Source organism: Myiozetetes cayanensis, unplaced genomic scaffold (assembly GCF_022539395.1).
Source record: "Myiozetetes cayanensis isolate MyiCay16 unplaced genomic scaffold, myiCay2020 scf22, whole genome shotgun sequence".
In the NCBI taxonomy this organism is placed as follows: domain Eukaryota; kingdom Metazoa; phylum Chordata; class Aves; order Passeriformes; family Tyrannidae; genus Myiozetetes; species Myiozetetes cayanensis.
The window spans coordinates 10237041-10247675 of record NW_026087434.1 but is presented as its reverse complement, the minus strand read 5'-3'; the positions used below and the strand labels follow the sequence as shown (position 1 = coordinate 10247675).

The 10635-nt window shown below is 62.4% G+C and overlaps 1 protein-coding gene across 1 annotated transcript; it reads right to left on the bottom strand.

Annotated features, from left to right (window-relative positions):
- Positions 1–2764: 2764 nt before the first annotated feature.
- LOC126642152 (TBC1 domain family member 24-like) lies at positions 2765–9299 on the bottom strand. Its single transcript, XM_050319541.1, is given in 9 exon segments — positions 2765–2956; positions 3553–3823; positions 4557–4652; positions 5538–5601; positions 6037–6089; positions 6091–6196; positions 6477–6766; positions 6768–7513; positions 9197–9299. Coding segments are annotated over 9 exon segments (1875 nt in total). The 3' UTR covers positions 2765–2810.
- Between the last annotated feature and the right edge of the window lie 1336 nt (positions 9300–10635).

Below are 10635 nucleotides of genomic sequence, written 5' to 3'. Positions count from 1 at the left end.
GGCCGGTTCTGGGGGTGCAGAGGGATCTCAGCTGCCTGTACCACCCCACGAGCTGAAGTTCCCATGCAGGACCCCACAGAGATCCATCCTGGGCTGTCCCCGACTGCAGCTCCTCAGGGCAGCAGGAGAGAGCTGACACCGTCTCCAGGAGCTGCTGTGCTCCTCGGGAATCATCGCTTCCCCGGATGTTCAGACTTTACGGCCAGCTGGGGGCCGGGGCTTGCGCTGAGCTCTGGTGCGTGGGTGTCTCCTCTCCTCACTGTCCAAACGCGCTGCTGTTTTTCCCAGATCCTGGCGATGGCATCACCTCCTCAGCGTTGGGAATGTGCGGTGAGGGGCTGGAGGCGCACGGCTTTCCCCATCCTCCACCCCCTGCGTGAGGGGTGTTTTGGTGGAAAACAAAGAGACGCCACATTTAAAACCGTGCTTTTCGTCGTTTCCAACTTGAAGCCTCCGGAGCCCCGGCGATTCCTGGGAGCTCTGGGACCCTCCTGTCCCCAGCCCCGTGTCCTGCTGCCCCTCGGCTGCCGGGCGGGCGGGACGAGATTGGCACACGGGGACACGGGCGGGACATCCCGGGGGCTCATCCCAATTCCCACCCCGAGCCGAGGCGTTGCTATTTTTTTTATCCCAGTTCGCCAAAATGAAGGGAGCTGGGACGTTCCCACGAAAGGCTCCCGGCTCATCCAAACTTGGCATTATTTTATACATTTTAACGAACAAGGAGCATCACCCTTCGTTAGTTACCGATGACATAATTTTATTGATTTTTTGATTTTTATTAATTAGCGCGCAAACCCCTGTTTGCCGGGTGTATCCCTCCCTTCCCGAGCGGATCGGCAGCAGGCGCAGCTCTTCCCCCCTGGAGCCGGGCTCCGTGTTCCTCTTGGGACGGCCCTCCCTTTTCCTCAAAGCAAAGGATCAGCCGCGCCCACACCGCTCGCGGTGCGACCGCTGATTCCCGACCGCGCTGATCAGCAGCTCTCAAACAGCCGCCAAGCTGGATTCGGATCCAGGGTGGGGTAGGCTCCCATCCCGGGGCGCTCCGGGACCCCCCGGACCCCGGGAACGGACCCGGGGCCCCCGAGGGGCGGGGCCTGGCACGGTGGGCGGGGCCTAACACGGTGGGCGTGGCCAAGGAAGAGATGATATTACGCTTGAGGGGGCGTGGTCTATGTTGGAGTGGGCGGTGTCGTTGTGGGCGGAGTCGAGACTAAAGTAGGCGGGGCTCGGCGTGTGGGCGGGACCGTGGTTCAATAGGGCGTGGTCGGGGCGTCCCGCCCCCTCAGCGCTCATTGGTGCTCGTCACCCCTCAGCGCTGCTCTGATTGGGTGCTCGCCTCGCTGCAGCGCCCGGGGTGGGCGGAGCGTTCCCCTCAGGCCGCCATGAGCTCCCGAGCGAGCTCCGCCTGCCCTCGGACACTGCTAGGGCTGAGCAGCTTGTGCAGGGATCTCACCATCCTTACAGGGAACAGTTTCTTCCCAATATTCCGTCTAACCCTGCCCTCTCTCAGCTTGAAATCATTTTCCCCTGTCCTGTCCCTCCATGCCCGTGTTCAAAGTCCCTCTCCAGCTCTCTTGGAGCCTTTTTAGGGACTGGAAGGGGCTCCAAGGTCTCCCACGTCTGAGCAGAGGTGAAACACATCTTGGGAAGGGTGAGGGACTCCCGCGGGAAACTTTCAGCTGGACAAACAGTCCAGTACATGACCATGGAAATAAAATACACTGAGGATGCCCTGGCCGAGCTTTTTAATTGAAGGGAAAGAGCAATTCTGCGGAGTTCCTTGATTTGGGCTCTGTGGGTGAAAATCAGGCACAGGGACTGTGTCTCGCCACCCCCTGCTTCCCTGGATACCCATGGAAGCTACAAGCCATTCCCAGTGTGCCGCATGCCCAGCACTGTGAGCTCCTGCCATGCCCTGCTCCTGCTCCGAGTGGCTGCAGAGCTGGAGCACGTGTAAGGCAAACCGCCCACTGTAAAGTATGTTTGGGTGTGGGAGAAGTTCTCCTCCTGCAGCCACAGCACTCTCCATGGTCTCCTGCCCATCCAAGGGTCACACGTTCACATTCCATGGCTCATCCCTGTGGTCCTGACCCAGCAGTCAAGGCACGTTGGTGGAGGCTCATCTGTGTTCAGCACCAAGTTCCCACATCAGCCTTGGGCAAAGGGCTCTGCCCCAAATGTGGGTTCACACCTGGGGCCTCGCTGCAAACCCCAGGCAGGACTTTGCTAATCACCAGCCAGCACTTCCAGCCATGGACAAGGGGCTCTGCTCCATGCTGATGGATCCTGGGGATTCCTGGTAACCCGTGGAGGCTACAGAACTCTTGTGTGTGGATTGAAGGGTTGTGCCAGCCTTGGGGCCACGGGCAAGTGGGTCTGAGAGTGTTTCTGGTGAGCTTTGGACCTCGGTGTTGGGTTTCTCCAGAGCTCAAAATTCCTACAAAACCTTGCCCACGCTGTGATGCCACTGGTTTGCTGAGCCCCAAGCTGCAAACAGGCCAGGGGGGTGTGAGAAACACCAGACTGGCTGCCCTCCCCTCCAGCTCCCTGAACTGGGCCGGACTGGGCGGAGCAGGCTGGGTCTGAACTGCAGAGGGGACCCTGAATGTCCCGAAGGCAGTGCCCGCGGGGCCGTTCCTGGCTCTGCTTTGCCCTCTCTCCACAGCACCAGGGCGGCTGCTGGAGGAGGGGAGGATGGAGGGTGGGGCTGCAGCAGACACGGCCCCGGGCCGGCCGGGGGTGCCCAGCACGGGGAGGGGTCCCCGTGTCCGTGGGCGGCACACGAGGGGCTCCGTCCCCCACGGGACCTACGCGCTCTGGAAGCCCCACACTTCCAGGAGCTGCACCTTGAAGTCCTCCTGGCAGAGCGGGGGGTTGTCGAAGGTCTCGCAGCGCTCCGTGTGCCCCCAGAGCAGGTTGGCGTCCAGGGACAGGGCTTGGCCTCCCCCTCCACCTGCAAGAGCGAGCGCCGGCTCAGGGCTGAGCTCCCGCCTGGGGGGCTCCGGCCCAGCCCGGGAGGGCTCAGGGCTGCGCCCACCCCTCGGCTCTCTGGCCCTGGGCTTGTCCTGACCCCGCTCCCGGCGCTGGGAGGGGGGCACGGGCTGTCAGTGCTGCAGGGGATTCTGACACCCCAGCACGGGGGGCACAAAGATCCCACTCCCAGCCCGAGCCTGACCCGCGTGTCTGCTCCGGTGGCCGTGCCCGGCCCCTCTCGGGCTGATCCCCTCCCACGTCTCCTCCATCCCACCCAGAGTGGAGGGGAGGGCTGGAAAGGACACTCCAGCCCCAGGGGCGCAAACCTGGGAGGTTCGGGCTGTGCTGCTCCCCCGCGGGGCTCTCGAAGGAGCACCCGGCCCTGGCGCAGCTGGGCACGGTCCTGCTCATGCGAGCAGGAGGGGCTGCCTTCACTGCCCTGCCCTTACTGTGACATCCCGAACCAGCAGCTCTTTGCCCTCGGGAGGTTTTAACCTGGAGCAGGGCCCTTTTCAGCCAGAGCAGTGGCGGGAGGTCGGTGCCCACCCCCGGGTGCCCCGATGGGTAATTAATTACCCATAACGATCCCGTCCCTTGAGCCGGACATGAACATGGAGGCTGTTTTGGAAGGCAGGAGGAAATGCCTGATGGCCAGGAACGGGGACAGGCGGCCTTTCCTGGGCGTGCTGGGCACGGTGAGGCGGCTGGAGCTGGGACTGCCCGGGGAGGAGCCGAGCCGGGGGTCGGGAGAGGGGGACGGCGAGCGCTGTCGGGAGCGCGGCACAGCCTTGGCCAGCTCCGGCTGCTTGATGAACACCCACTCGTACCTCTCTGCCTCGGGGCGCACCTGGAGAGCGGGACACACGTGGGGAGAGAGCCCTGGCCTTTGGGGCACTTGTCATTGCTGGGGGAAGACCTGGCCGGGGGGCAGGGGACAAATCATCCAGTCATGGAATAGTTTGGACCGAAGGGACCTTGAAAGGCCAGCTGGTCCCTGCAGTGAGCAGAGACATCTCCAGCCAGGTCAGGTTGCTCAGATTAAATGCTGTGAGCCGAGTCCAGATCTGGAGTAAGGAAGGGACAAGGCATCCTGGTAGGGACAGGGCTGCCCTGGAGGTGGCAGTGGCTGAGAAGTTGGTTTTGTTTTTGCCAGTGCTGCCAAAGATGGGCAAACCTGCACTGCCCACACTGCCAGGTGGATGCTGGGTGGATGCCAGTGGGATATCAGATGGGTGCTGCACTTTGTCCCCCGGATCTCTTGGTCCAACTCAGCCTGTTGCCTCTTTAGGGGTGCCAGGGCTGATTTGGGAATGCTCCATCCAGGAGCTGCCCTGCTGCCATCCCAGGAGGGTTCTCAGACCCACCCATGGGTATCACACGTTCCTGGGGGGCTCAGGGCAGCCCAGCTCACCCAGGGCAGCAGTTGGGTCTCCCTTTGCTCTGATCCAGCACAGCAATTCCTGCCAGAGCTCAGGGCAGGGCTGGGGCCGTGGGGAGGAAGCACCTCGGGGCTCACCGTGCCCTGAGGGGCCAAGGAAACAGTAATGAAAAGCCAAACCCAGAAATAACCCACGACTTACAGTGAACACAAAGCACTCTCCTGTCCCAAAAAAGGCCGATGCTGCCCCGCTCTTCTTCCTTTCACTCCAGTCAGAGGAGAGAAACGCCCCACACACCTTGGGAGAGAGCAGAGGGATCAGTGGGGGAGCAGGACCAGAGCCAGCCATGGCCCGTGGGGTCAGCAGGGCAGGGGCTCTGCTCAGTCCCTGGGGGAGTCAGGGAGCCAAATTCTGCTGTGCCAGCTGAGTCCTGCACTGACAGTCACTGGTGCTCTGGCCAAGAGTCCACTCGGCTTCTGTGCCCAAGGCTGACCCTGGTGTGGATGTCCTTGACCTGACCGTGGCTGGAAGGGACCTACTGAGGGCTGGAACTCGTGCCTGTCCTGGGCACAGCCAAGGAAGAACATGAGCTAAAATGTGTAGGAAACAAGTTTTATAGATCACCTGCACGGGGCCCTGGGGGTGGCAGGTGTTTGTCTCCACACAAGTGTCAGGCTTGGGACATCAGCACTGGTGGGTCAATAAAGCTTTGGGAGACCTGAACAATTCACAGAAGTTGCCTCTGCTGTTGGATGAGAGTAGAGGGATAAAATACAGGTTTCTGAGCCCCTCTCAGAGCCCCTGGGAAGAGCCCTGGCTCAGGGGGTTTGCAGTTATTTCACGACTTCGAGCAGAAACTGTCCTTGTTTCTCCTCCATTTCCCTTGTGTGGCTGCTCCTGCAATCAGTGGCAGAACTTTGCACTTAGTGCTTGGAAAGCAAGTCCTGGCTCAGACAAAGCATCTGCTGACTTGAGGAAAGTCTGCTCAGCAAGGATTCATGACTTGTGTTTGCAGTAAAGGAGAATCACTCGTGGCCCCTCTTCCTCTCACCAACTCCTAGGAGATGGAACAGACCCCAGGGCAAGGCAGGAGAGGGACCAGACAGCCCTGTGGTTGCTCCAAGAACTGCCAGTGGGGTCAACCCCCTGTTCCCTTCCCCAGCTCACTTGGGGAACACTCACCTCCCCCTCAGTGGTTTTGATGAGCAGCACGGTCGGTTCGTAGCCCTCACAGCACGTGTAAAACCTGCAGAGATGGACAAGGGGGTCGGGCTGGGGGGTCTCAGACCCCAGAGCAGTGAGCCCAGCATGTGACCAGCACAGGGCTGGGGAGGAGAGGAGGGGAGTGGTGGCTCTTCCCAGCAGGCTCAAGGGAGCTCATGGAAGGACACAGCAGTTACGAAGCTTGAGCATCTCCAGGGTTTGTGCAGAGCAGAGGGAGTTGCCTTATGAGACTTCCCAAGTCATCACCTTTGCTTGGTGAAGCTCAGACAAACCCAAACACTCAAACCCTCCCACCCTACCATACTCATGGTCTTGAATCAAGCCCAGGACAGTCCCCAGCAGCCCCCCATGTGCCCTGAGGACACTCTTGTGTTTCTCCTTTCTACAGCACCAACCCCTGCCCAGTTTTCACCCCACACACCCGACCTGCCCAGCCCCTGGGCAGGGGTTGCTTTACCTCTGCAGGCTGCAGCCATCCTGGGAGGTGGAGAGAAGAGCAGCAGGGGGGAAAGAGGGAGAAGCGCTCGGGGATCCAGGACCAGACGAGGCGCATCTCCTGAGCCGTGACGATGCTGGAGCTGAAGTTCTGCATGTCCACGGCCAGGTGGAAGGACTGCCTGCACGGGGGATGGACATTGTGCTGAGCTGTGGGGCCCATCTGCTTTTTGGGGTGCAGCCCCAGGCATCAGGTTTTGTCCTGCTTTCTGCACTGTGACCTTTCTGCCACCACCACCAGCTCTGGCTGTCCTGTGTCTCCCAACAGGGTCCCCCGAGGGCTGGGAGGCCCCAGCACAGCCAAAGCCATGGGGGTCCCTGAAGCTCCCCCGTGTGTCTCCACAGTAGCTCACATTTTGTCTGCTCAGCCCCACGAGCTGGCAAAGGGAGAGGTCTCCTTACCTGCTCTGCACCATGGTTATGCCCCTCTCCATTAACGCCTTCCTGTTGGCCATCTGGAGCAGCCAGATTTCCTTGCGGGAGAACAGCCGGATGCCAAAGGCTCTCTCCAGGAGTTTGTCGACAGTCACGTGCTCGGCAATGTTCTGCACGAAAGCCTGCAGGTCTGCCTTGATGTCAGTGCCCTCCAGATGGGCCGAGCTCCCCGAGAGCCTGAACTGCTTCAGCAGGGCCAGGGCGATGCGGTACAGGACCTTCTGCCCCTCCAGCAGGAACACGTCCAGGACACGGACAGGCGTAAGCGAAGGGCAGGTCGTGGAAGAGCCACGACAACCACTCCGAGTAGACCTCAAAGACGTTGTCGGAGGCACCGGCTATGAGTTTGTGAGCTGCTGGGCAGTGCTTGTTGGCCAGGTCCCCAAAAGTCATGCAGGAGGCCTGGTGGGCCAGGAAGGACTGGTCGATGTAGCTGGTGTGGGGAGCGTTGCTGGCGAGGAGGCGAGAGATGCTCTCGAAGCACTGAGCTTCGTCCTCGCTGTAGTGCAGCAGCAGCGCCACCAGGGAGGGCAGGATCGGGCTGTAGGTTATGTCAGGGAAGAGGTTGCCCACACAGATGAGGATCCTTTTCAGGGCGGTGACCCCTTCCAGGTTGAGGCAGTACGTGGGCATGGGGCACCCCTCCAGGAACTCGGGCAAAGGGTGGGAGCTCCCGCTGGGCTTCCCGAAGAGCCGGCTCGCCACGTCCCTGTAGACCAGAGCGTCGGGGGTGACGAGCCGGCAGGACACCTGCTGGATGAGCTGGTGGTAGAGCCGAGCCCTGAGGGCGTGGCTCGTGGCCCAGCAGCCTTCCCTCGCCAGCTTCTTCAGCTCCTTCCGGGGCTTGCTCAGGATGTCCCGGGGGATCTGTGCCGGCCGCTGCGGGTCCGGCATCCTGTCCCAGTCCACGAACTGTCCACAGCCCGGACAGGAGGAGGCGTCGGTGTCCCAGGTGTCAGCCTCGGATGTGACCACGATGGTGATTGGAGATGAGCCAAACGCCTCTGTAGGACAAAAACCTTTTATTCAACACTCTCCACTGCCCCAGCCAACAGCGTTTCACCCTGGCTGAGGGTGCTCTGAAGTCTTACAGCCACGTCCTGTATTTCTTTATTCTCCCCTGCAAGGGGAAGGTTCTCAGGCTTTGTCTGGCTGGAGCTGCTTGCCTTGCCCTCTCCTGCTCCCCTCGGCTCAGGACCCTGGGGAAGCTCAGGGCCAGGTCCCATCTGGGTGTCAGGGCTGCTTCTCCCACCGTGAGGGGCTTTGTACCCCTCAAAAATCTCCTGACTTCCCAGCTTGTGACCTGCTGAGTGGTAGATGCAGAGAGCAGGGACAGTCCCTGTCCCCGGGATGTCCACAGGACGTCACACCACCGAGGAGGACGAGCAGCTCAGTCCCAGCCCAGCCCCGCAGGGGCAAGGAGGGACCTCATGGGCAGCAGAGCCCAAGCGATGCTGAGGCCGAGAGGGACCATCGGCATCGTGTCCCCTCCCAAGGCCAGCGCGGGGCAGGAGGGTCCTGTCCGGGTCGGGCAGCTCAGGACGAGGCTGATCCGAGCCCAGGTAGAGGGAGCAAAGCCGCCCTCGGGTGTTTGCCCTCCTCCTGCTGCCTCCTGCCAAAGTGTCCCGACCCCTCCGGCCGCTCGGGAGCCGGAGAGAAGGGGCGAGGAGAAGGTGCTGCAGCGCCAGGGGCTCGCCGGGGTGCGGGGCTGCTCTGAGGGGTGCAGAGGGTCCCTGTTCCCCGTGTGCCCCACGCACCTGGAGAGACCCCGATCGGGGACCGCTCGCAGGGACTGGGGAGCACCTGAGAAGTCCCTCGGGGACAGAAGGTCCCCATCGGGGGAGGCTCCCGCACACAGCACAGGGCAGGGCTCGGGCAGCCGCCAGCCCAGCTCCGGGAAGAGCAGAGCCTGAGCTCCTCCTAGAGAGGCGGCAGCGGCATTTCCCCGGGGCTGCGGGACAGCTCGGCTCCAAACCCTGCACGGGAGACGGGAGCTGTCCCGCCTGGGTGAGCTCTGCTGGGCAGGGATTCATTGGCAGCGATAAAGTCAATTAACACACGTTAATTCTCGGGTGTATTTGTCTCGGATGTGCTGAGGTGCCTGGGAAGTCACGGATGGATTCGCACCGAGCCAAACCTCTGCTTTGGCCCCGAAGGGCCACGGGGGGACAACACATGGTGGCACATCGAGAGGGTCCTGACGCCTGGGCTGGGTCCGGCTCTGGCTCTTGCTCTCCAGCTCAGTTTGGCCCCTGCTCGAGGTCAGGAGGACCAACAGATCGGGTTCAGTGCTGGTTCAGGGAAGGGGCAGCAGTTTGCTGCGGTGGCTGCTCATCCTGACTCCCTGCCCTGGAGACATCCCGACCCCAGCACAGTCCCGCAGGCTCCTGGCCACAGAAACCAGGCTGAAACAACACCGGGGCTGAAGCAGGGGCTGTTTGCCCCCGCGGTCCCCAAATTCACCTCTTCCTCTCAGCCGTGTGCCCTGCCCGGAGCCCTGAGGAGCATCACCCCGAGCCCACCCGGCCCCCGGTGCTGGCTGGTGGCTCCAGCTCCGCCCGCCCCGGGACAAGCCCGGCATTGGGGCAGGGACTGTGGCTCTGCTCCAGCCCCTCTCCTCTGCTCCAGCCGCTGTCCCCGCTCTGCTGGACGTGTCCCCGGCCCGAGCGGGGCCGTCCCGCACTCACCTCGCCCGGTGCCCGTGTCCTCGGCCCCGGCCCGCTCGGCCCTGGGGAAGGCCCCGGCCGCCCCCCCGGGGGAGCCGGGCAGGCTGAGCCCCACCCGCAGCATCGCCCGGGTCGCCTTTGTCCCCGGCACCTGCCCTGACTTTTAAGGCGAGGGCACCGGGGTTTATTTGGAGTAAACAGAGCGAGGGGTGGAGCAGCTCCCGCGCCCGCGTCGCCCCTTCCTGCCCCAAATCTGCACCGAGGCCGGGCGGGGATGGAAACACCCCACGGAACGAGATACCATCAAACAGCAACACGGCCACTAAACCGAATCCTTTATTTTTCCCACGGATAACCTTCATCTTCCCGCTCCGGGGCTCAGGGGCAGGAGGTGCCGCGGGGCCGAGGGGGCCGGGGCTGCGGCCGCCGCCCGTCCTTGAACGAGGGAAAGGCAGAGCGTGGGTTTGGAGCCGCTTCCCGCTGGATGGTCCCGGGGAGCCGGGAAGAGCGGCACGTGAGCAGCAAGTGCCAGGAGCCGGTGACAAGGAGGGGTCGGGACCACGAGGAGCCAGTGCCGCCCTTGGGACGCTCCTCGGGGCTGTGCCGGCCGTGTGTGCGGGGCGGCTTCAGCACAGCTCACCAAAACCACCAGGCAAATTTGGGGCGATGTGCCCGTGCCCCCACAGCCCCCGCCCCTCCCGCCCGCCCAGCGGGAGCTCAGACCGCGACTGCTGCAGGCACAGCTGTGGTGCTGCAGCGTTTCCAACCTGCCCCCGGGAAAGGGTTGTTATCGATTGACTTTCAGCCTCAAAACGCCTTGCAGAGCTACAAACCCTACGTTGTGGTCACAGTTGAAGGAAAAGTCCTCTCCAACAGCTGGGAGATGCTCCCAGCACATCACCCCGATCTGACATTGCTGCTGGAGAACTCACAGCTCAGGCTGCACTTTGTGTGCATATTTACAGATTTTTAAAGATTTTTATTTCCCTTTAAAATCCTGATATTTTCTGTCGTGGTAAGAGCAACTGCAGGTTGTTCTTGCCCTGCCTCCCTGCCTGCGGGTCCGTCTGCAGCACATCCCTGAGCATCCACTGGCACCGGTGGTCTCAGGGCATCTCCCGAGCAAGTGCAGCCCCTCTGCAGCCCCTCGCCTTTCTGGATGAGGCACCTTCTCCACCGTGTGCCAAAATCTGTTGGGAGCAGCACGGCTGTCCTGGCATCCCTCTCCTCCCTCTGCTCCAGATGAGCCTGGAGCCCGAGGCAGTGGGAACGAGGGGCTGTGTCAGCAAAGGACCCCCCAGGGGCTGTGTCAGCAAAGGGCCCCCCAGGGGCTGTGATGGGTGGGAGGGAGACCAAGGGGGTCTCCCAGTGGGAGGCTCCCAATCTGCACTCAGAGCGTGCCTGGGCACCCAGTGGGCAGCTCTGGCTGCACCCAAAGGGGCAGGTGATGGCCCCCAGCC